Source organism: Branchiostoma lanceolatum, chromosome 6 (assembly GCF_035083965.1).
Source record: "Branchiostoma lanceolatum isolate klBraLanc5 chromosome 6, klBraLanc5.hap2, whole genome shotgun sequence".
Lineage (NCBI taxonomy): Eukaryota > Metazoa > Chordata > Leptocardii > Amphioxiformes > Branchiostomatidae > Branchiostoma > Branchiostoma lanceolatum.
Genome location: NC_089727.1, coordinates 14650107 through 14676743, shown reverse-complemented (window position 1 = coordinate 14676743; position 26637 = coordinate 14650107). Strand labels below are relative to the sequence as shown.

General features: G+C 40.9%; 1 protein-coding gene across 3 annotated transcripts; it reads right to left on the bottom strand.

The window, feature by feature from the left end:
• Window positions 1-1649: 1649 nt before the first annotated feature.
• LOC136436755 (thyrotroph embryonic factor-like) lies at window positions 1650-26387 on the bottom strand. 3 transcript variants are annotated; one of them, XM_066430991.1, is made up of 5 exons: window positions 26211-26387; window positions 14608-14729; window positions 11550-11763; window positions 6078-6194; window positions 1650-4961 (listed from the first exon to the last, which is right to left on the bottom strand). In XM_066430991.1, exons 1-5 carry the CDS (start codon window positions 26248-26250, stop codon window positions 4651-4653), a joined length of 804 nt encoding a protein of 267 aa, XP_066287088.1. In that variant the 5' UTR covers window positions 26251-26387; the 3' UTR covers window positions 1650-4650. The 3 variants fall into 3 exon arrangements, with proteins under 3 accessions (XP_066287088.1, XP_066287087.1, XP_066287086.1); XM_066430990.1 differs by lacking the exon at window positions 26211-26387 and adding an exon at window positions 20219-20468; XM_066430989.1 differs by lacking the exons at window positions 11550-11763; window positions 14608-14729; window positions 26211-26387 and adding an exon at window positions 10788-11536.
• Window positions 26388-26637: the final 250 nt, after the last annotated feature.

Here is a 26637-nt window from a genome sequence, read left to right as displayed (position 1 = left end):
CTTGAGGCCATCAAGGTACTGTATCACCACATCACCCCACCCAATCCAACCTGAGCGCGCCCACCTCGTAAAACCGCTGCTACCTCCACCACCAAGGCGCGCGGGCTTGATAAATGTGAAACTGTCACGAGAAATTAGCGAGGCTGGTGGGTTTTCAACAATGGCTAGAATTTGCCATCATTACCACATCCTGTAGAAATATGTGAACCGAGAATTAAAGTGGAGTTCCTTCATCATGATCTGTGGTAGAGCAAAGTAACAGCCTTTAAAAAAGCAGACATACATGTAGGTTTAGGGAGAGCCTTCAAGTTGGAATTTCTCGCCTATGTTTTCGTCCCTATATTACAGTTAACAGAGCACACAAAGTAGCGGACGTGGATCTCCTATTGAGCTTCATTGTATAGCGGACTACCCCTGGCATACTATTCACTCTATTTGGCCGATTTCTACTATTTTCCCAGCAATCGCGCGGAGCCTGGTAGAGACTAACGTTACACACCAAGTGCCAACAGCCGGAATCATCGCTTGACTTTCCGCTGATGTTATGATTTATGGTGTAATTAGGGAACCCAACAATTATCGCCCACCCAACAGTGAAAAGAGGATGGGTGACATTTTTTTACATAATGATCAAGCGACCTTGAGGATTTGAAGGTGATCAACAATTTTGATGCTTAACGTTACCAACCATCGAAGTTGTCTTATTATTAGAAAATCGGTATGTAGCTGGAGAAAATCTGACTAAACCATGTCATAGATTGGACACTTCTGTAATTGAATATAACGTTACCTTCATGTTAGCGATTGATAAACCAACACAACTTTCGGCATTTGGCAAGGTAGCAGAGGTTGTAACGGTGATATAATTACTGTAGGACAGAATTTAGTGATAATGCTTTCATAATTCGACTTCAGAATGGACCAGGATCCTTGCTCCTGGGCTAGTTGATGCCACCCTACAGTGGGTGTGGGGATGTCACACTACCGCCTATTTCTACCCCCTGGGTGTGGGGATGTCACCCCACAGTCCATCTCTACCCCCTGGGTGTGGGGAATGTCACCCCACAGTCCATCTCTACCCCCTGGCTGTAGAAATGTCTTCCTATAGTCTATGCCTTGCATGTGGGGATGTTTTCCTACAGTTTATCTCTACCCCCTGGGTGTGGGGGACCACACCCTGTCTCTACCCCCTTGGTATGGGGGATGTCACACTACCTCTACCCCTTGGGTGTGTGGGATGTCACCCCACAGTCTATGCCTTGGGTGTGGGGATATCATCCTACAATGTATCTCTACCCCCTGGGTGTGGGGACCTCACCCTGTCTCTACCCCCTGGGTGTGGGGACCTCACCATATCTCTACCCCTTTGGTGTGGGGGATGTCACCCACAACAGCCTATCTCTACCCCCTGGGTGTGGGGGGTGTCATTCTTACAGTTTATCTCTACCCAATGGGTTTGGGGATGTCATCCTACGGTCTATTTCTATCCCCTGGGTGTGGGGGATGTTATCCTACAGTCTATGTCTTGGGTGTGGGGATGTTTTTCTACAGTATATCTCTACCCCCAGGGTGTGGGGATGCCATATATTTAGCCACCTTTCATCAAATACTGTACAAGAATACATTGAAAAAGAATCAACACAACCATGTAAAGACCATCAAACATTTAATGTCATCTGTGTTCTTTTAAGATCAAGTTCATTTTCAGCAGATAACATTTGATGTAGCTCTCACTAATTTACACATTTACAATATCGCTATATTTTCTCTGGCTTTTCACAAAAATACACCATATTTCCTTTTCCTTTCATTATTTTCAATACCATGCTGATAGCAATTTACAATCCTGACTAAACTTTAAAATAGACACTTCGTAAGACCACACCAGAAGGGATTCACAATTCTAGATACACATTAACATGTCTAACATAGGTGAAAAGTGTAAGAAAACTGGTTACAAGAATGACATCACTATCTTACATATGCTAAATGTCATATTCGTTAGCAATGGCTGTGTCAGTTGACAACTTGCAAATTTTCAATACAATGCAACATTGGTTTGTTGACAGCCGTAGTGTCACAAAATGTAGCCTTCTTTAGTAACATTTGCTGAGGTTATCTTATAGCTATAGTAGCACAGGACATCAGGGCTGTATGGTGGGTGATACCTTACCTACAGTTGTCAATGAGCATGCAAACAGAACTGAATCTTCAAACAGGAATCTAAAAACAGGAATCTTAAAACAGGATGGCCATCATTCAAAACCTTCCCACTTGATATTTACTGTCCTCCTTAGTGTTTTCCATCTACCTGTTCTAAGTTTGATGTTTGCCCACAGTTATCAGCGAAGACACTTCAGTTTCACTTTCCTCTCTGAGAAACAATACATATGGTCTTCAGTGATGTCTTTCTTGGGTAGATTTAATCTTTATTATAATACCTTTAAGCAACTCTTTCCTACTCAGGGTTTTCTGCTATGTACTGTTGTTAAGGACTCAAGGCACAACGGGCCTCCAAATATATGAAACGTTTCCCAGCATCTTAGCTTCCCAAAAAAACTATAACAAACTAATACCTTTATGGTTTCCTTTTTAGCAGGCTCTAGGATTCAAACTTTTGGGGTCTTAACACTTTTTTTCTGATGGAATGCTAGTTCTCTAATTGTACTTGATGTCTTGCAGGCCGCCTAGATCTGGAGCTATAAGCCCCCAAGAAGCCTGCATGACTTGTAGAGCCTGCTAAAGAGGCTACCTGTATGGCACCTTCAGTTACTTAGGGGTCCACCAGAACACTGCAATATGGGCAAACTTTGCACCGGAAGGCACTTATTAATTGACTAACCGCATCAAGTTATATCTAGACATCTCTAATAAACTGTTTTGAGACAATTTTTGCACATTATAGGTCCTCATGATCAAGTGACAATTGGCAGGGGGATATCAAACTGATCAGAAGTTCTTAGAAGGAAAAATATTGTAATTATCTTATCACACCAGAAGGCATATTACATTGTGTACACTGATTGTGTGGAGCAAATACAAGCTATGGCCAAGCCCTTCCAATGTTCATTCATGTACTCCTTAGAATGTACTTGATTATTACTCTGCACTGTTTCATCTGTATCTGTATCTCTGTATAGCTGGTATAATCGCCCTTTGGCATAACACACCAGCTTCGCAGGCACGCAACGCGGCAGCAGCTGGTTATATTATACTGAACGGCTTGTCATGCAAAACTGTACACACTACTTTCATTGCATAACCAAATGACATTATCTGCACAGAATTTACAACACAGCCAATTTCCTCACAAAATCATCAAATATTTTTTTGGTCTTTTTTCCTATGACGTTTCGATATGCAAGTGATCATGCCTGAAAATTTTCATAAAAAGATTGCCATTTACATGGAGTGTTGTGAGTATTTCTTGTCTGGAATGTTAAAACAAAATGTTTCACCTTAAATTAGATGTCACCAAATCATGCCACCGCATCAAATAGAGACAGTCTATATGAAATATACAAGCTACAATGCAAAAGGTTCGAAGTTGACTGGGTTAAACTTGAGTTCTTTAAACTAAATGGCTGGCCTTAACTTACATATTGAATGCACAAGCTTTGTGTTGGTTGGCATAAATTGTTGCAATTCACAACAAACGCACCAAACATACTACAATAACAAAGTTGCTTATTTCACTGTATTCCTGTCCTAGATATCCTTCTAAATATTCAATGTTATTTGCTTTGGCTATAGACAAGACTCAGTCCTGTGTATTTATCATAACAGTCTATTATAATACATGGTACATTTTATGTCAACCCATGACTAGATGAAATCCTGAAGGACAAACCAACACTGTGACCCAAGCAAATTTCTCAAGGATTTACCTTTAAAACCACCTTTAAAAGACATTTCTAATTACAGTAAAGTATCACATGTTGCAACTTTCACAAAATTACAAGAAATGGTGACGCTTCAATAAGACCAAGTCTGAGAAAAAACTCCAAGTACATGTAAGAGAGCACCATGGCGGTACATCCAGCCAAGCTTAATTTCACAACAACTAAATGAAAAATCAAAAAAAGGAACTTCTTCTCAAAAGATGACTCTCTTATAAACATGTGTCTCTTGTACAGAATTGTTCTAAACTGGCCTAAGTACTATACATTACAGGGCATAGACACAAAGTACATCATATTCAAATACCTGCTCAAAGTAAGTCATCTGAAAGTTGGGAATATCCTTCAACAGGCACAAGGAAATGTACTTGCCTCCTGCATATTTTGGAATATAAGATTGAACACTGGCACATTGGCTGTCAAGCTGAAATTCACATGAGAGTAAACACTGTCCCCACAAACATGACCTCAGAGGTATTTGTCTGAAATGAGGCTTTAGGTTGTGTGTGTGAAGTCAATAATTCTACAAAACTGAGAAAACTGAGCACAGTAACGTTACATTTACACACGTAGACACTTACAAAATGGTTAAATCCAGGTTTTAACATCCCTGTGGTTTATGACTACTACATGACTACTCCCCATCCTTTTTATAGCTAAAAAAAGTGACGATCTTGTTGAGTTCAGTGGAAACAATGTGATCCCTTCTCTCAAATTTAATGCCCCCCTCCCTTCTGCTAACAAGCAGTATTTACGGCTCATACTTGGTTAGCTTCTTTTTCAGGTAAGCATTTTCCTCCTTGACTTTCAACAGCTCCTGTCTCAAGACGTTGTTCTCCTTTTCCAAGAAGCTGGCTCGCATGGCGATCTGATTCTCCTTGACTCGGCGGGCATCCCGCGAGCGCTTTGCTGCCATGTTGTTTTTCTGGCGGCGCTGCCAATACCTGTCGTCCTTCCGATCAGTTGGCACGTAGACCTTTTTCGATTTCTTCATCATGGGCTGCGGTTTGAGCTCGTCGTCGGTGAAGGTGCGTTTGCGAGGGTCAAAATTGTCTTTGGCTCCTGGAATGGATGCAAGAGCAAGGTCACCTGGAGAAACAGTCACAAGAGTCCTGTTTGTTAGACTGTGTCACAGGGTTGATTTGTAGAGACTGACTTCTGCAGTCTCACACTAGCCTTAAGCTTTATCTCTAGCTTTGTCACTACAACCCAATGTAACCCATACAAGCATTCTATTCAATACTCACACTGTTGATTGAGAAATATTTCATGAGAAACTACAGAAAATTTCAACCAGTACAAGTACACACTTTTTAGGGGTCCCTTAGATGATTTTTCCCACTGACACAAGCATTAAGAATCTTGTCTACATTGACCGCTTGTCCACATAGACCAGATTTTGTCCCTTCAGTGGTCTTCTTGGGCACTTTTGGCCATATTAGGAATTGACTTTCCCTGTGATGTACTGAAAACATTATTGTGCATGAATGGAACAGAAGCTAGAGACTTTCTACTGCCCAATTAGAACAGACTACTAAGGGGACCCGTGTGGTAAAAGAAAAAGCAGCAATTACCAGGAACGTCTTTTGTTGGAACATGAAAGTGCTTCTGCCTGAAGACACAATTATTGCCATGTCCTTCCACATTACCATAAAACTTTGATCTTCCCTGAATCACCGTGGAGACACTGTCCTCATTAAAGTCTACATTTGTACAACCGACATGAAAGGGTGTGCCAGATAACTCACTTTAAGTTGCACAAATCCTTTTGATTCGGCGTATGGGATCTATGATTGCACCCTCCAGGTAGGAAATGTTGAAAGAATTCTATAATTAATTCTAAAATCTGAATAACTGAATTTCTCTCCCTGATATGCACATACATTTTGTAATCATAGAAAAGACATGGAAGGCTAGCATCACCAAGCTAGGTTTCTATATAAATGATGGGAGATAAGATTTTAATCAACTTTGATGACCCGTCCAAGTCAACATTCCCATCCTGCCAGTCTCCATTTACACCATCTTCCATCTTGCATCCTGTCACTCTACAATAGTCAAATAACTACGGAGTCGCACACCAAGACAAGCAAACAAACACACAGACAGAAAACAATACCTCAGACCATTCTCACGGGGTAATCACTAGTGACAGGATGTGAAGAAAATGAATGTTACCTGGATCCAAGCTGATGTCCACTTTAGGCATGACCTCATCAGCAGTGAGGTGTGGTGGAGGGCTGATCCCAGGCGTGGGAGAAAGCTGCTGTCTGTAGTGGCCTCCACTGGTCGAAGCTGCAGAAAAAGATGCACAAGTTAAGGGAGGAATCTTACTTGCCTGGTTACCATCATCATTGTAGTCCTCTTGTACCCAAGCGTAAAAATAACAAGAATGGCACCCAGGGTAGGAATCTACCCAAGCTTTGATCCCAGTAAAGGATCTAAAATCACCCAGGGACAACAAATATCACAGGTTGACTTAAAATATCTTGGCCTATACTTTGGCCGCTCAACATACTGGAAAAATAGACCACGTAAAAATCATCCATTACTACAACTGGTTACAACAAAACAGACTTTGTTTAAATGTATCTACCAACAACATACACATAGAATGCAATAAAAACAGGTGTGTTGCCTGGTATACTTTTCCCATGTAGGTGATCCATGTACAATACATCATAAGTAAAATAAATTTCATGTTTGTTTAGAAATTTTGATTTTACATTTGTGTTGCTGGCATTTTTTTTTGCAGATAGCACACAGTCACAATAAAAAACATGTTTCATCATTTGATTCATGGTCTGATGGCCATATAATATAAACTCCGGCTGGTGATATTTAAAAACAACAATACTATCAATCCTCCACATGTCATGGACTGACATCTGCAGGATTAAGGGCCATTTTAGGTCATTCAGTACAAAGATGACAAAAGATATGGACAATTCAAGTCCTTCCAGCTAGCTAGACGACTTTCCTTCAATTATGCAAGAGATAGTTAGGACGATAAAACAGGGCCTGGGTTTATCAGCCTATGCCATCAGCTCAGGAATGTGAACAATAGAAACATTGGTGGGAAAAACTGTAATGTTCAGGTGAGGGACATGTAATTACAGTGTCTACATTTTGTGTCATCTCTGTTACATCCACTAGCTCTGTGTCAGCTGTGTGAAATGATATCAAGTTATTCTCATGTTAGACCTCATAGCCTGGGTTGAAAAGGGGACAATACCATTATGATAACTAGAAAGGCCATCATTTGCCCCTGGGCCCTGAGTAAATACAGCATGTTTAGCCATACTCCTCCCCAAGACCAGGGTAGACACATGTCAAATTTCACATCATTTTGGTTTAATATATAGGAACTGGAGATGTGTATCTTAGTTCTGAAAATAGCCAAAAATCAAGAAAAAAAATTCTGAAGTGATATGCCAAAGGTGTGAACAAATCCCTGCACGCACATGTCCTAGGCAGTGTCATATCACATTTGGTAAGAAGACTAGCGCACCTTTAAATCACTTTAAAGGTCTATAATCATAACGAAAAAATGAAGAAAAAAATGCCTTGTTGCAGGTCATTTGGTCTAAGAATGACAGATGAATTGATTTGAAGATTTGACAGGAGAAGGAGGAGAAGGAGATGAAACCTGACAAAAACAATATGGTGAGCCATACTAGGTATGGCTAAACATAACGATTGCTCTTAGTCTTACTTCACAGAACTTTTGACTGCGGGCGGAGAAGGAGAAGAAGAAACCTGACAAAAACAATATGGTGAGCCATACTAGGTATGGCTAAACATAACGATTGCTCTTAGTCTTACTTCACAGAACTTTTGACTGCGGGCTGAAATCTATTTGTGTTCTACGCAGCCACCTGTTTTTTATGAGTTTTAATTTGTGTCTATGATGCATTTTTCATGTCATTCATGTAACTATGTTACTATTCATATTGAACTTAGACTTAAATAATTGAGGTCTGACTGATGCAGACATTTGATGACCAGCTGTCATGAAGAAAAGAATTTGCATGTAACGCAGTCAACACAGCAATAGAATCAATTTTATCCTGGCTCAAAACACTGGGTGCATAATATCTGTGCACCGAAATCTGAGCTGTGCATCTTATGTCTGACTGCAAGTGCATTCAGTTGCACCTAGATATTCGTGTAGGGTAAACAGTGAAGTTAGCTATAGAATTCAGATTCAGGTATTAAAGCTCTGATGAGAGGTAGTAAGGTTTGTAATTAGCTTTTGCTCACATTCTACTTTATCTGTGTTGTGCACCAATTATTTTTTTGTGCATTTAAATTTCTAGGTTAGATGCACTGGTGCACCTATTCCTCAAAGTGAATTTTTAGCCCTGTTTATCATTATATTATGTGCATGTGTGTGCTCATCAAATCTGCAACTCTGTCCCCTTCTTTCTTATTGACGGGTCATAGTTTTACTGTACCTTTTGCAGCATACCTACACCAGTGTAATCAATATCGAAACGATGAAAAATCGTCAATAAAGAATTGTCACAATATAATAGTTTGCAAATTTCGACCACAGTTAAAGGTAATTCATATCATCTAAGGAGATGGTTTGGAGATTACTACACAGTCCCATCTCCCTCCCAGTGACAACTGTCCTTTTGATATTGCACTCATCAAAGTCCACACAAAATATGCGGACATCCTTTTCTGTTTGGAAGATTCTAGATGGCAATAAACAAAACTGTAGTCACTACACAAATCGATACGCTGGTTGCTCCTAAAAACATTTGCATGCATAAACACATCAACTTTATCTTAATGTGAGAAAAAAAGGTACCAAATGTGATGCATCTGAAATTGTGCTCACAAGTATTGCAGGTGAATTTATTCAAGGGGACTGCTCCCACTTATCATCAATGGTTGGAGCATTTGGCATATTTTTTATGTTGCAGGCCTTCACCTACTACATGTAGTACTGAATCAATGTATGCAAATAATAAACAAAACATGAACGTTCATTTGTGTTGATAGTTGATATAGTACAGAGATAAGACTTCCAACACAAAATGTTAGTGCATGATATATTTGACAGTCCTAGTGCAGTCTTCCTCAGAATTCAATCACCTATGTCACAATTGGCTATGTCACAATTGGTCAAAAAAGCCATGAAGCTTAAAATACTCATTACAACATGAAGATAAAGAGCCTTTGTAAAAAAAGTTACAGTACATACCTGTACAGCACGGAAACTGAGTACACATTCAGGGGACAACATGTTCAACATGTTTATGGTGTTAGATTTAGCGCCCGTGTTACGATGGCCGATATTTTGGCTGATATATTGGGCATTCGTTAAAAACCCATTTTTGCTGGGCATTCGCTAAAAAGCCAGGTAAGAATCTTCAAGTTCGCTTTATTTAACTTTGGATCGATGGGTTGACTTGAAACTCAGGATTAATCAATGGGAGCACAACCTGAACATATTCCGAGCAAAAAAACTGAGATTCGTACAGCGCGGGCTTCGCCACAGTGGGCTTTTGTGGCCATTTGCTAAAAAGCCGGTGGGATGTTCACACGGCATTTAAGTTGGACCTTGTCCAACAGTATTCTGGCTCATAGTAGAAACGTGAACAGAATACTATGAATTCATTCAAGTCACAGCACTTCAGTTTTGTAGCACAGTGAAAATCAGGAGTTTGCAGTATCTTTAAGTTTACATGTGAAGCAATAATAGAAACACAATGACAGACCAAACATATTCAAAGCATGATGAGCCATGCATCATGAGGAGATCTTAACAGATGATTAACAGTAGATCTAGTGTTGCTGGCGAGCGTGAGAAAATTATTTGACCATTTTTGTGGTTTCAAGGCTTGGGCACAATCCTACAGTTCAAATTCATCTGTGTTTGTGATTTCAAATCATATCACAATCAAACTTTCGTCATAGCGTGAAGAAAACTTGAAAGTAATGGGGTGGTCAGAACAGAAATTCTACATGCTGTTACACTAAATGGTGTTTATACCGGCTATACAGATACAGATTGTCTTCGAACTTTATTTTAATAACATGGAATTTGTTCTTTTCACAAAGTCACGACTTATACATTCAAATGTTCACAGTAAAAAAAACTCAGGGTCTATTTGCTTGAAATCTGTACTCATTTCTTCTAACCCGATTCTCTCTGAAATTTTGGATCAGAGGAATTGTTATTGCTTATACTTTATAGGTGTGAAAAGTGACTTCTGCCCTGTGTCTGCAAAATGGGTGTGCTACATTGAAGGGCCATTAATACAGGCACGTCTAAGAGGTAAAAGTGTTTTGAATACAGAAGTGTAAGTCAATTTGCTTTCATGCATACCAGGAAATGTTCTAATTCATATAACACTTTTGAACATCAAGGGATTGGGCTTATGCAATCAGCGTGATTTATCATGCTTTTGACACTTTGAATTTTAATATGCAAAACTCATTCTGCTCCATCAAGTGGAAGAATTGGTAGATAAGAGATCCATTCACGTGTTAGAAAAATTGGATCCATATGCAGGTGGAGGTCAAGACATGAGAAAAGTGTTGTACTCTCAAGTGTTCATCAATGATTCCATATACAAAACAGTTGAAGCGGAATTTCCTGAAATGCAGTTTTCTTCTCTACATTTCATTCTAGATTATGGCCTCGAGGATAGAGGCCTAAAAGACATCATCACAAAGGAACATCGGGATTTCTCTCTCTTCTCTATTCAGGACAGTGATATTCATAAAATTTAACTCTAACATTCTGATTAGTTAATGTAGTTTCACATTTTTTGCATGTGTCTGGAACATTAGAAGAATCATTCTGCAATTTACTTTTATCTGAAGATGGCAGATTTTTTTAAAACCCACAATATTTGGACGAGTACTTACATAGAGAGAGATCCTCGGGCCCCGTTGTATAATCGTCTGACCAAGCTTCTGTGGAATAATAACTGGACCTGGAGAGAGTCCGCAGGGGGACGGAGGGGCTAACATACATAGAGGACTGTTCATGTTCATCCTGTTCTATGACAGATCTAGTCATGTCATGGGGAATGTTTGGTGGCTCCTGTTCCACCCGCGGGAGAAGGCTACCTACAAGCGGTTTGACATCTATTTCTCCACGTGGCATGAGCTCGCATGGGGGCCGCTCGGTATCAGCCATGGAGCGCACGTCGCTGATTCGTAGATGGCCTGGCGGCAGTTTTTTTATCAAAGGGGGTGGGTGTCGTGTCTTATGGCAGAACTGTTCGCCATTTACATGACGGTACTGGTCATGGGAGTCCAGATTTTCACAGCATAATGCGTCTCCGTTGGATTTGTGAAGCGATAGTTTGTGACTGTCATACTTAACGCGTGGTGATGGATACTCAGTTTTCGGTTTATGAGAAGGCTGCTCTAGTGCAGGCACATCCTGATAAGTCTCTCCTTGCAGTCTACACCGAATATGATGGTATACACTAGACATGGACATGTCGTGCATATACAGTGTTTCTGCCTGTGCTCTATGATTGGCCTGTGGACCTGCCAGGTTTTTGTAGTGGCCATTCATAGTGGCCAGTTCATGACAGGACATGGGCAGTTGTATACCAGGCAACATCATGATCGAAGGAATCATTTGTGTGGGAATGCCAGGATGGTAGAAATGCTTACGCTTGCTCAGGTCCAAAGTCGGTGACGTGGGGTGCTGGCCGTACGCCATTCCAGGCTGCATGGGCGTCATCGTGGTGTAGGTGGGAGGGGGGCTATGCTGCATCGCAGCCTGCGAAGTTGTGGGCAGGCTGGCCGACTGGTCGTCCTCGTTGTTTACCGGTATGCCATTCTCCGCCAGAAACTCATCCAAGTCCATGTACTCGAGCTTGAAATCCTAAGGATTAGGCAAGATCACACTTTCTGGTAAAAACACATTTCATTGTCCAATGCCTGTGGGAGACCCAGAAACTTCACATTTCCATTCCTGGATATAGTTCAACATATATTCTCACTTCCCCTTCCACCACGTATTGAATCACATTTTCAACCTCGAAGTATACAACACAAAACTCCCGATGGCAAGAACGTAGAGAACAGCACAACTCCTCCTATTCTTCACAAAACTCCTGATGGCAATAACACGGAGAACAGCACAACTCCTCCTGTCCTTCACAAAACTACCGATGGCAACAACATAGAGAACAGCACAACTCCTCCTATCCTTTAGACATGTTCCCAAATTCCGAGTGATTTGTGCCTCCAAAATTAGATCTGGTAGGATCTTTTGACTCCTGGCGAAGTGGTAGCACGTTCCCCTCAAAAGAGACTACTGTCTCCTGTTTCTATGCAAAGAAAGAAAGCACTGGAGGTCAACTTCCCCTGTAAAACCGGTATCTCAATACAGTGCTGGACCCGTCCCAACAGTCACTGAAATGCACACTTTAGTTACAGCTCAGTGACTGTATGTTTCACAACCCTCTGACGTACAAAACTGCTGGCCAACTGTGCGCAGGTAGTAGGCTGTCACATCAAACAAAGGGGACAACACTTCATGTCCTTGATATCGTTTCCAAATTTGCATTGAAAACAGAGGTGTGTGTTGAGATAACATAAACCCAACGTGGGTTGCCAACCAATCACCTGAGTCAACGAAACTGCCTATAAATACATAAAATGACACTTATGAATTTGAGGGCAGCCAAAGGCCTTCTTCTCACCCCCCTGTCAGGTACAATCATGGCACAGTCCAAACTCCACCTGATGACGCAAGTGATAACGAGGTCTGGTGTACCCAGAGGCCACTTCTAACAATAAGAGACTTTCATCAATTCCATTGACCTACTTAAAGCTAACAACAGAGAAGAAAAAAACTGCTTCACTAAAATGCTTTTTGTGTCATCTTAATGGCTCTGTGGCAAAGGCCTGGCAACCCCTCCCTGTTTATCTCCAAAGTCCTGCTACAAAAACAGTAAGAAACCTTGTTGCCCTTATGGTGTACAACTTGTCACAAAAGGGACCAAACAAATAAAAAACAAACTTCTCTGCTAAGTGATGTATGCTAAGTTCTGCTCGACTTCATGGTTTACCAGGTATGCAATACACAAAAAACCCTAAACAATATCTCCATTTTTCATGGAGATAAAAAACAACACTAGAACAGGAATGAGTCAAAAGAACCCAATATTTCCTATGTACACAATATCAATGTGGCAGTAAATAGGTCCCAGTGACATCCCAATTCTTTTGAATGCAAACTAGATTTCCATGACCTCATACCTTTGTCAAAGGATTTGACATATTCTGAAGGTTTCTCATTGATTATGCAAATATATCATAAGACCCTCATTTGCATAAATCATGTCATTTAATGATCTTCTTTACCAAACAACACAAGATATCCACAGTATGAAAGTCTATATTAGCAGAAGTGATTTTTGGATTTTCTCATTATGCAAATGAGCTCCTGATTTGACCAATAAGCATCTAATTAATTGGACACAAAAAAGTCGTGATTATGATCTGTTAACCCCTTCTTGAATTATTCTACTTCAATGTCTCAATTCTGCTCACAAAAAAAAGCTATTGGGGGCCCAAAACCATGAAATGTCTTCCTGAGCCCAAGAGCTATCTACCATTAAAACATTATGATCATGGCATGTCCAGAACACGAGACATCAAAAGGGGATTGAGCCCTGCTGCAGTACTACCATATAATAAAGATCCATCCACAACTCCTGGAATTATGTTGTGCACAAACAAACAAACAAACAAACAAACAAACAAACAAACAAACAAACAGAAACTTGGTGAAGGTAATTATAAAACAAGACCACTTTAATAATGACTTTGTAGAACACAACACCGGTGAACAGAGCTATAATCTCTTACTGAACACTGAAGACATCAACCCTAACATTGACTGAATCATCATCTGATAATTCGCTGACAACCTTTACTGAAAAAACTTTCAGACAGGATAGAAATAACATTATAATTTATGTGAAACAAAATAAGGTGAAAGGCAGCTCAGACCCAAAACAAATGCCTGCTATTCATCTTACAACTTGTAGGTGGCACTTCTGACATGTGATGGAATCGTGGGTGCAGTACTGCATGTAGTGCACAAGGTGGCACTTTTGACGTTCAACAAAGGGACTGCTGAAAATGAGCTGTGCTGTTCTATATGTACATTCAATGTTCCAAAAAAAGGAAATAAAAGCAACATGCAGAGGTCAAGAGTAACATAACTGCTGTGGAGATGGCAATAATATCTTAGCTGATTGAAAAAAAAAAGAGTAATACTATCCATAAGGACTTTTGGTTGTTGGCTATTGTAGATAATAATCTTTAATGAAATTGGAGTAGAGGTGACCAAGTATGCTTAGCCTAAAATGCTAGTTGTGGCACAGCCACACTGCATTATCAGCCATCAAAAAAGCATTAGGCTTCATTTCAAGCATTAAACAAGCTTCAATGTCAACCCGCCTTACTTTGACCTTATCAGGGGTCAGGTACTGCAAATCCCTTATAACTGGTAGGGGGCACTTTTGATCGATGAGAACAACTGTGAGTGCAGTATTAGTTGTCAACCACAAGGTGACACTTTTGACATGCAGCAGGGGCTGCTCTGCAACTTGTGAGGAGTTGTGCTGTTTTCCCTCACAAAATCTGTCCAGAACATCTTATCAATCACAGACTTCTCAGCAGGAGAAAGAAAACATGGTGATAAACTGAGTACCTTAAAGTCATCGCTGTCGACTGCGATGGTCTTGTTCCACAGGTTTGGCCCCAGGAATGCAGAGGCGATAAGAGTTGGGTCTGCATCCTTGCTCCAGTCCAACTGCTTACGGTCTTTTCCCGCTGTAGCAACAATTAGTGAATATAATTTAAATATAATGTTCACAACAATGGCTCTCTTAGACCTATTGTAGGGCGGAACTCATTGCCATCAAATATGGTAGGAGCATCCTCATTAGATAGCTTTAAACAACGCTTACACCAAGTTGTGCAAAGGTTAGGTATGCCAGGTCATTCAATATATTGATTTAACCAGCTGCTGCCAAGTTGCATGTGTTATGCTGAAGGGCGTTTATACTGACTGCACATATACACATACTCCTTGCACATACATATACGTGGCAATGTAAAAGAACTTGCTCAATTTTTGATCTAAAAAATTTGTCACAAAGTTTGGTCAGACTCTCACTCAGATGACAAAGCAAGCATGATCATGATGTTTGTTAGGTATCTTGTGTGTGTAAAACAAGCTGACATTATCACAGTGCAAAATATCTGCCAGGTGAAGAGAATAATATGCAAGGTCTCTGGTACATCTAGAAGCGTGTTAGCTGTGTTTGATACTGTCACACTTTGCACAGATAATGGGGTCATATCAGTAAGTTGTGTACATGCTAGACATTACAGTCCCTTCAAACACCCCAAATCCCTACCCCAAGAACTCAAATTGTCTCTCATTTTGTATCCCTTTGGTTAAATGGTTTAAAACAAAATCCTCCATTCTAAAATTATACTGTGGAAGAGTCAACAATTTCCCTTTCTATGAATGATGACATTTGACATTGCCAACATGTTTCATGCATAAATGCACCCCTTTGTCTGGTCTGGCATTGCAAGCTTTTTATGTTTTGGTTCAAGCAAGGAGGTCCTTGGTTCAAGGATGGGTTTAAGGGTAAAAACTTGTTTTTCATATCCTTTGACAGCTATTGTAACCTGCATTACAATATGATATGCAAATATTGTATGAGTAATCCTTCCTTTTATTCCTATCACAAGGTCATGCATTACTTCCAGGTCTCAATATGTAAGTCACGTCACGTCTCAGCTGGAGTCACCTACACGGAAACGCTTCTTAGAAAAGAAAAATTATGGCAAATAATTCAAAATCTTAGGAAATAATAGAGACTGTTGTGTTTCCGGCTACCTGTCCGGTCCTAGCAAAAAACTCATTGTAAAGAGTATGGGTGTGTTATGCGAAATAAACAAACAAAAGCTTCTACAGTGCTGAGTCACATGAAGACCATCAAGAGGTCACTAACCCAAGGTTGACCACAAGCTGACCCCAATTCTAATTAGCATATATAGTTAAGCTTTAACCCATTGTTATCACAGCACATGTAGGTCATATTGACTCAAGTGTTTGTTTTTAAGTCTAAGCCCCGTGTCAGTCACGTTTTGCAGCATATTTGCACAGCCTTCACATTGTAGAACATGTGATTTCTGGTGCAGCGTTTCTTGCAAACTCCAATGGGATAGAGTTTTCAGTACTAACATTACATAAAGGAATATCAAAAGATATCAAAAGGTAGGGCAGGGATAAGGGTAGGAAACAGCTGATGTTGTTACCTGCTCTCTTTTAATCAAATCAATATCTTTCTTACATCAAAAGTCAACCATATCCTTGGCATTTATTCCAGAAATGGTCAGATTACCTATGCCACCAGTTTTAGATGACTAATGATATCAACAAGTCTTAAAGATAAAACTTTCAGTAAGAGGTCTATATCTGAAGAACTTTCCTTTCAGTGTTTCATGTGTCGTGACTTGCAGTGGTACAAAGGCTGGTTGACGGCTTATTCTGTTCCTTGTCCAACTTGTAAGCCCTGGCTTGGAGCGCGAGGGTAGTCTGTCATGTCACTTATGAATTATGAGTCCAACCTTTTAGTGACAAGCAATTGGAATTCTGACGCTGTGACAAAAGGGCACACGAGACAGGGAGAAGTAACTGCTCTATTATTATCCTACCCTTCAATCAAAGTCGCACACAAATGTCAGACTTTCACTCAGATGACAAAGCAAGAATGATGTTAGTTAGGTATCTTGTGTGTGTAAAACAAGCTGACATTATCACAGTGCAAAATATCTGCCAGGTGAAGAGAATAATATACGAGGTCTCTGGTACATCTTAGCGTGTTTGATACTGTCACACTTTGCACAGATAATGGGGTTATATTGCTATCTTCCTTGAAGTTTGTAAGTTGTGTACAAGCTAGACATTACAGTCCCTTCAAACACCCCAAATCCCTACCCCAAGAGCTCAAATTGTCTCTCATTTTGTATCCCTTTGGTTTAATAGTTTAAAACAAAATCCTCCATTCTAAAATTATACTGTGGAAGAGTCAACAATTTCCCTTTCTATGAATGATGACATTTACAAATGCTACACCTCAGAGACACATCATGTACTGTTGTAGACTGACTTGCACACCACTTAACTCTAAACATAGGACACCAGGTGCATGGATACATGAATGGCCTTTAGATGAAAGTGCTCCCCAAATCCATCCGGACAACTACCGAAATCCTTGTTTGGAGTAGAGTGTACGATTTTCTCCTTTTATATGGCAACCTTTGACTAGGTTTCTAATAATACTTTTCTAATTGAAAAATGAAAATTGTAACTTTTACTTATATATTTTTGCAGGCTATAGGGCAAAGGTACTGTTTGTTTTGAATTTCAGCATCAGAAAAAGCAATAAAATCTTTGTTGTACTAGTACTTTGATGTACTACTTATTCAACATTTTGAAGTTTAATAGCTATAAAATTACAGATTCAAGTTCTTAAAGAGAGGCAAATTTTGTGTGTGTGTGCAGCTACATTTTAAGGTAAGGTGCACCAGTGGACTAGCTATTCCCAAAAATGGATGTCGAGTTGATATGTCAGTAAAATTAAAACCTTTTCCTTTTCACCTTTCACCCTCGGACTTATCAATGCTGTCAGCTTTTATGGGAGAACTAGAAAAATAAGAAGTGGATTATGGTCTTTTCAACCCTCAAGAATCCATTATCACAATATGAGAAAATACTGCTAACAGCATGGATGGGAAAAAAGGTTTTAAATTCACAGTCTTTGCTTTTCGTCAATGCATAGAACCCCACAATATCTCCCACCTTGCAAGAATTTTCCTCCCCATTGAGATTGATCCTGAATTCCTGGAACTCATTTCAAGTGACCTTCAGCTTCCATTCAGTTTGACAAAGCTTTGTTAGATGAAGCAAGGACATTATTGCATGAAGGGAACTTCATGCCCTCAAGGCATCAGATAGGGATAATACAGCTTTGGTAGGGAGGATCCTTGCAAGTGTTTTCAAACACAATACTTGGAAACCCTTGCAATAGAAAAACAGGAGCATTAAAAATCATATTACCTTACCTGGATGGCAGACAACGTGCCAATCTCGTTGGCTGCCATAAGTTCTTTATCACGCCTCCACGATTTGATTATTTCAGGTCGCTACACTGGCACGACACACACGGTTGTCTGGTTATGTCTCCAGGATGCGGGCTGACTCAATTACAGGCAACGAGGCACATAAATACAGTACAGTACTGGCACAAAACTGCTGGGAGGCATGCACTTGTATGGTCCCCATGGTAGAAGTGTTACTAGATATGTTCCATCTTCGTATCAACTTCAAGAAGGAACTTCAAGAAAAAAACACCCACCAGAAATAGCTAACGGTGTGTTGTGTTGGATTCAAATCACAGCCCATTAAATCATCACTACAATTATACCAAATACAAATGGGCCAGGTATGGTATGAGCCCAGTATTACTTCTTGGTCAGATTGGACTCTTTGCCCTGACTCTATGACAAAAAAAAATGAAGACCATATAAAAACATTGCAAGTTTGATCAACATGGCCAGTACAGACTGTAGTAAGGCAGCGTTGACATGGCCTCAAATCAAAAGTACCGTTTTCTGAGCACTCATTAGCCTGTTTGCCAGACCCACCGTGCCACACGCTAACTCCTTCCGCCGAGGAAGCCAAACAGCCCGCTACCAGAGTTGGGCGGGGCGATAGATATTAGAGATCAGGTGCCAACTCTGGTAGCGGGCATGTGCCAGCCGAAGGGGTTATTGTCTATAGAGCAGTGTACTCATTGATTTCTGGTCTGAGCATGATGCATTTATTTATTTCTTGGTTTGGCTGTTCAGCACGCACAGCCAGGGCTGCCCAACTCGCCGGGTGGCTATGACATAGGGCTAGCCCTGAACATGTTGCAAAGGGCTAGCCCTGAACATGATGCGTCTTTCTGCTTTCTGCATCCTTTGGCTGCTGATGAACATTTGTACCTTGAGGTACTAATCATGCTGTGCAATGCAAATTTATGTGATGGGATCTTCCTCTGATCAGCACAATTACGTCCAATGTGGTTTCCAAGCTATCATCTATTTTCTTATTTTTCCGACAGAAAATTACTTGATGTAACGTTATGTCTTATTCCATATTGGGTCGCTAAATTCAGAAACAAATTTTTAGCACTAGCACTTTGCACGCTGGGGAATCTTCTGGCCATCAATCACTTTTGAATCTCTTCTAACACGTGTATGTGGCGACAGGTTAATGTACCGTATGCCAATCCAATGAAAAAGAATCTCAAACAAGAGCAGCATTTAATGCCCAATAATGGAACTGCCACAACATATATTTCGCTGGGGTTCAACATTCGGAATCCCTGCTGAGGATCTTCCTCAGGGGGCTGAGCTAGGGCTGAGCCAAAGTTTCCTTGGGGCATGTTGGCCCTGGAGCCGAAGAGCTGGTGGGTAGGCCCTGGCAGCAGTCTACATCATTGAGTGAGTACATGTTTAATACTAACGTCAACGATGAAGCAGGCACTGGCTGCAAATACACCTGATATTATTATGAAAGGTTGGAAAGGAAGCTGATACTTAGTGATAGGCAGGAAAAATTATCTGGGTATGCTTACAAAGCTGTGCTGACATTTCTTTCAATCGGTGGCTTTCCTCTTTAGCAGGCAACCAAAGTGCACCACTCGTAACATCTTCAGTTGCAGTCAACCAAGGAATAATTTGCTGCTTTTCTAGGGACTGGTGACAGTCAGCCGGTTCAGTTGTTAGAGCATGTGTGGTCCATGGGGATACTTACAGATGTTTGCTATTACTCGGTCTAGGCATATAACCTCCTTGGTCTAGGCGACAGGCTTGACAGCTCGAAAACATAGCTAAACCAAAAATGGTAAACATGATTGTTGCCTCCAGTGTATGTTTCTACATGTTTGGATGAGCTATGGAGAAGCCGTAAAGGAGGCATCATATTTAACAACAACATTCCCCGGCAAAGATGAAACCAACAATCTGATAACAAAATGTCAACATAGAAGACAACGATCGCAATTATCACGAGCATGCAAGGAGACAGCTGGTTTCTATCAGTTCTACGCAACCCACACAACATTTCCCTTCGAAGCTTCCTTTTCTTGCTAGGAGGTGCCGATGGCAATGGCATGGCCGTGTTGTCACTGGCCAGCTCCGACCGCACGCCATGTTGCACCTGATAGTGAATTTTGCGCAGCAAAAACACTCACCATTGTGGTTGGGCTCCGATGGAGGCTTCAGAACGCTGGGATTCTCCAGCAGCGATTTTAGCGTCATGCCGCCTAGATTCGCCGCGATGTTTACCCGAGCCGATGTTCCAGTTGACATCTTTTCCGTACTGACAATTAACCCGCGTAAAAGAGAAATCAACGTGCAAGACGACCCCAATATTTTACGACCTGTGCAGGTTGGATCATGTACTTCTTGCTAAACTAGGTGGCCCCGCCCCTCTGATAAGGATTTCATAAATTATGTTCAGAGCGCAATGAGCCTGCACCTGATTGGTCAGCGGTTCGCGGTTCGTGTTGACGTTTCTATGGCAGCTCGTACGTCTCACGTGCTAACCATGCGGATTTGTTGGTCACTGTTTTTTGCTCCAGGCCTCCTCATATTGGATATGTAAGTAGGACACTGATACGGTGCTCAAGGCTGGTATGAATAAAAGTTGACATCAGAAACACCAAAACAGCTGTAGATTTCAGTCTCTTGGTGGCTTTGGTGACATGACACAGTTCAACGACATTATAATGTTCTTGGTTAGTACTTGAAGTACAGTACTAGTAGTAATTGAATGACTTTTTCTTAGATTCTAACCCAGGTCACATTTGGAACAGATGACATCGTCCTCTGGCACTACATATTTATCAAGGCAACACCACAGCAACAGGTCACCAAGGCAACGCTAACGCATTTCAGAGTCTGGAGGTGGATGAACTAATTTTCATCCTCACGATGGAAGCAACAACACCACAGCCAGCGTGTTCTAACAGGGCAACCAAAATTACAATGGCAGTTGCAAGTCAACTAAGCAAGAAGATTCCAAACCGTTTTAAATTTTTGCATTGCCTATAAAAATCCTACAAATATATTTGCCAGTGTTGTTGACATGTTCTCCTTGCTACCTTGGCCCCCCAATGATCCGGAGGTCAAGGGACTATGTCATACAAATGTAAATATTAGTACATAAAGTCATTTGTATGATTTTTATTGGCAATGCAAAAATCAAGGGACTGGGTAGGTAGGTTGTTACACACACCTCTTTTCCAACGACTATAGGTCACAGGTTATATGTGTACGACTAAAACTCATTAAAACAGAATTCTGGTCAGTTCTTCTACAAACTGTGTCATGATTTCCTTATCCTTGAATGAATTTGATGAGATTGCTAGGCCAGCAGATTGCTGTAACTAGTTTGTACCTTTTTTTTGTACCCTAAAATTATAATGGTTTAATTGCCATTGGTGTCACTTTTGAGTCAGTGCTTATTGATAGTAAAGTGAGAAGTCATATTTTGATGTGAATCATGATATCTTGTAGCCTATAATTATAAAGAATCTATTTTATTCTATCCTCATAATTGATGACTTGAGACTGAAAAATGCTAATGTTGGGTGCTGTGTAGGCAGGTCTGTAGTGAACCATCTCCTGTATGCTGGTAGCCTGGAACCCAGTCTATTGCCATTAGGCCGGGCTCTCTTCGGCCAAGTTTGTTCGGGGCCAACATGCAGCAAAGCTCTGTGCCACCTGGATATTCATTTGTACCGGGTGGTTGTGGCCAGTTAAACTCTTACCACGTAAAACTCCTTCCGGGTGCCAAAGATTATCTCAGCGCCGAAAAGCCCCTTCTGCCCTGAAGAGCACCCGCCCCAACAATGTTAGACTGGATGCCAGGTTACTGTAGTATGCTGGGGACCTCTACCTAATATGTCCCAGTGTGAAATCCCTGCAGAAACTGGTTAGGATCTGTTAAAACTTTGGTACTGAAAAAGGTGTTCTGTACAAATTTGATTAAACTTGCTGTAGTATATGTATTTTTGTAGTACTGGTCTTTCACACCGGCAACCACTACCATCTATGAGAATCTGTGATGCAAATTTGAAATACATGTATGCCATGTATGTGGACTCATGTGTGAAATCAGCCAACCACACATTTACCCCTGCAGTGACTCGTGAGAAACTATCATCTATATGTACATTATCTCCTGACACAATTTCTGGGACAGTCTCCTTTCCAGTCAGATACATCTACATGTATCAGGATTCAGGTAACCAATCAACAGAAACCAGTGGGTTTTCACAATATGCTAGCACAGTATGTGTGATCAGGTAGTCATGCATACTGAATGTGCCCTAGGTCAGGACAACAGGCCTTAGGTGGGGTTACCTTGACACCCCCCTCCCATAATATCAAAGTTCAGAGATTTGAAGGGCGACAAAAAAATTTCTGAATCACTGGCTTTTCTTAGCCTGGGTGCCATCCTATTTCTACCGGGGCTCCTACACTCGCTACCCTAATTAGGGTAGCGAGTGTAGGAGCCCCAGTAGAAATAGGATGGCACCCAGGCTAGCTTTTCTTTCAGCGTCACCGAATCTATTCTTGTCTTTTGTCTGTGGCACAAATACCCAGAAAGTCTTTCAATCATTTCAACTACATTAGCAAAATTGCTACTGTAACACTGCTAATATATATATACAAGCGATTTTATAGAAATTCTCTCCAATACAAGTTCCTTCCTCTATAGTATATGTGCATACGTTCTCAGTCATTTGCATTGCACTTGGCTTCATGGTTAAACCAGAGCAAATGCACCAATAAGACGCCCGTCGTCATCCTCATGCAACCGACAGAACATTGACCTTTGCACCCATGTACTGATGTATGGTACATTAGACATGCAGGGGGAATGGCTTGAGGTTGCATTTGTCCATTCAAGGACACAACCCACTTTCTGGGACAGGGAGTTCGATTTACTGGTGGACTAACCAGCCTAATCTCCAAGCAGATCCAACGGTTGCAAAGACCGTATCCAACTGGCAGAGGAAGTTTTAATTGCAATAAAAACTTCCTCTGCCAGTTGGATACGGTCTTTGCAACCGTTGGATCTGCTTGGAGATTATAACCCGCCTATCTTAGACTGGATGCCAGATTCCTCGGCTAGTATGCCCCCAACAGAATTTTACCACAGGCTAGCCTGAGTTAGAACATGAGACAGGCCTGTGGTAACATTTGTCCGGGAGACTGAGGGTTGTTTGGAAAATAATTTCTGACGAAAAATAAGAAAAATTCATACATGGCACTTTGTTTTGCTGGTGAATGCAATGTAGGGATGTATAGAGAACAATATGTTTATAAGCCCTTCAAATGACCCAGTGCAAAAAAAGTCAATGCAAAAAGTGTTGAGTGAATCACTTCGGTGGTTTGGCCCAACTCCAAAATCTAACAACTCAGTGAGATTATATAAAATATTATATCAGATGTGCATAAATCAAGTGTAAACCACCAACTGTCTATGTTGAAGGAAGCTAATAAATCATCATTCCCCATGTAATGCTTTTTGTCTACATTTATAACTGTTACGGTACTCCCTATTTGTTTCAAGGACTGAGCGGTCATTCTGACCATGCTATATTACAGTCTGTATATTATCATACAGCCTGGGACTGATGGCCATGTAATAAAGTCTGTTTGACATTACAGAATATCATTGATACATATACAATGTACTTAAATATTCTTTCTCCACTGATGAATCAGAATACATAACCCATAAGGCATTGATGCCATAACACCAAACTGCAACAGAGACTTCTCATACTACACCGCAAAAATCGATAGAATTGTTTCTCACGAGAATGTAGCAAAAAATCAAAAACAACTTGTCAGCAGATCCATAAAGATGTGAGAGGGTCCGTATGTGGGGTACAGGGATTTAGAAAAGGAGTATTGTCGAAAAGACAGCTGAGGTAATTTAGCCAAAAGTCGGGTGCATGGTATCCCGAAAAATATAATCTACAGTCAAACCTGCCTAGGCGACCACCTTTTCAACGCGACCACCTGGCCATGGCGACCGCTTTTTCTCGGTCCCGAATATTTTCCCGATAGGCACAAGTATTAAGTGGCCTGCGCAAGGCGACCACCCGTCCAACGCGACCGCGACCACCACGAATTGGGACCGCACAGAGCAAAATCCCTACCCATGGCAACCATTTTCCAGCGTGTGGTGACATCGGATTTTGCTGTCGGATTTCGCGGAAATGTTTTTTTAAAAGACCTTGACGGACAAAAATATATGAATAGCATTGATTCCTCCATTAAGTGTTTTAATAAAACGTTCCCACTATAAACATTGTTGTTGTGCCCATCGCAATCTTATAGTTTACCGCAAGCTCGTTTCGGTTTGAACTCAATTTTCAATACGATCATGTAGTGCATGGTGTCAAAAAGTCAGATTACAGATTTTTTATGTGCATGTGTGTACTCAAACGTAACGTGTGAATACGGGAGGGCGCTGCGAGATCATAGAGGCAGACATTTTTTTTAGTCAAAAGTATGACAAAAATGTGTACACAACATGATGTAGTATACAAATAATACAACGATAACAGAAAATATAATTTCTGTAGGATCTTTCTGTCAATGAGAATTGAACCTGGTGGGGGTCATGCTGTCTAAAATCATATGATTTTCCATCCATCTACGTAGTACACTGTATTTGAACACCTCGACCTGGAAACATGTTATGATTGGAATCCTCTTCATGGCGACCACCTGTTCATCGCGACCATTTTTGCTCGGTCCTCCGGGTGGTCGCCTTGGACAGGTTTGACTGTATCAGAAAATACCTGCTTCTGGAGTGGAATGCTATTTCTAAGTGTCTGCTGGTTGAGGGGGGAAGAAAGAAGCAACTATGATTGTGAAAAACAAACAACTTTGGTGTTGTTTAATGTCGAATTAATGTCTCACTTGGACAAGAACTGTGATTTGTGTTTGTTTGTACATGTACTATGTTTCTCTTGCATATAATCCGGTAAACCGCCTCATGGTGTAACACACCAGGTTTGTACTGAACAGCACAAGCTGCATATCCAGACAGATTTAGTTGTTCCACTCACACCGGGAAGGGGCCCTACTCCTTTCGATAAGTGTGGTGGGTTCTTTTATGTGCTCGAGGTGTGGCTCTCCTCAAACACGGGGCCTGCATTTAACGTTCTATCCCAGGGACATCCCTACACGAAGCTAGGTACCCATTTTCACCTGAGTGAAGTGAGGAAATTCGTGTTAAGTGCCTTTCCCAAGGGCACAACATCATTGGGACAAAGCAGGGGACCCCCAATTTGAACTTAGGACCTCTGGCAGAGCCGGGCTCTGGGCCAAACACCCTGCCACTGTGTCACCGAAAAGCCAATGCGAGTGTAAAAAAATTAGTGATCACAAAAGTTGTAAGAATGTGTGTGTAGGAATGGAGTTAACATTGATCACAATGGAACAAACAATTGAAGATATATGTGATTTAGTGAATCAGATGCTTTAGGGCCAATGTGAATGAGTATTTTACCATGGTCAATATTGACCAATGGAGGCCATAAAGGTGCTTAAATATGCCCCAAAGTGTTGAATTTACGGTTCCTGACGTAACATTAAAGTTTCTGATGGCTGACTACCATACAAATGTAGGTCAACTTTTCTGTCACATACAAACTTAACAGGCTCTCAACATATCTCATTGGACAGATAGAAAATGTTTCCATGAATCTTAGTCTCCTTCTTAAGCTTTGAAGTGCTTCAATACTACTAGCATGTTTGTCCAATGTCTAGGAAATTGTTTTTTAAAGTTTGAATGACATGGAACTCATGGCAACCAGACAGCCTACTGCTACCAGGGGACCCCACCCAGAAACGGGGCACTGCTCAAATTCTGGGGTATGTATATTAAGTATGAATATTAAGTATGAATATGAATATTAAGTATGAATATTAAGTATGAATGTCCACTAAAACTCAAAGTCGTTATGGTCATTACTTTGCAGGCAACGCCCTCTTGAAAATTAGTAGGTATAGAAAGAGGATCAGACCTGTGTGGGTCCATTCTCCTGTTCCTCATGACAAAATCTTCAAAGACATTGTCAAAAAGTTTCATAAGGAATTCCTTTGTATCTTAAACTGAAAGAAGTTATTAGTGGGCAACATAGTTTAACTTACCATATAGCCGGCGTCCCCTTTTCATCCATTGAGCATACATGTCGTCTGAAATGTTCTACCTGGGCCCTTTTTTCTTCTTTTTCAAATAATGTTTGAGGCGATTGTCGGAGCACTCCAGCCCCGGTCCTTTCAGATACAACATAGACAGGCAGCAGACACTGTGTCAGTCTGTGGCAAGAACTGGACAATGAAGCATTTAAACCAACTCTGAGGAATTTGAACTCAAACAGGTTGTGCGCCTACGGCACCTTTCATTAAATATCTGAAGGTCACCTTTGATCTGAAATCAAATCATAATTATACTAATTACGCTTTATGTCAAATCTGGAGAGTCGTTTTGTAAAAAATGTTGCTTTCTTGAAAAATAAACGAATCACTCTTTGTGTTTGGCAAGATTTTTTACCATTGGATTGCACAGTACAGCAAT

What these genes read in the sequence shown, in the direction of transcription:
- LOC136436755 (XM_066430989.1), bottom strand. Translation starts at nt 11,514, where the DNA reads ATGATTCCTTCGATCATGATGTTGCCTGGTATACAACTGCCCATGTCC. An exon ending in GCCCGAGGATCTCTCTCTAT is followed by an intron (nt 6,195 to 10,787) that starts GTAAGTACTCGT and finishes CTTTTTCTGCAG; the next exon opens with CTTCGACCAGTGGAGGCCAC. An exon ending in GGACATCAGCTTGGATCCAG is followed by an intron (nt 4,962 to 6,077) that starts GTAACATTCATT and finishes CATCCATTCCAG; the next exon opens with GAGCCAAAGACAATTTTGAC.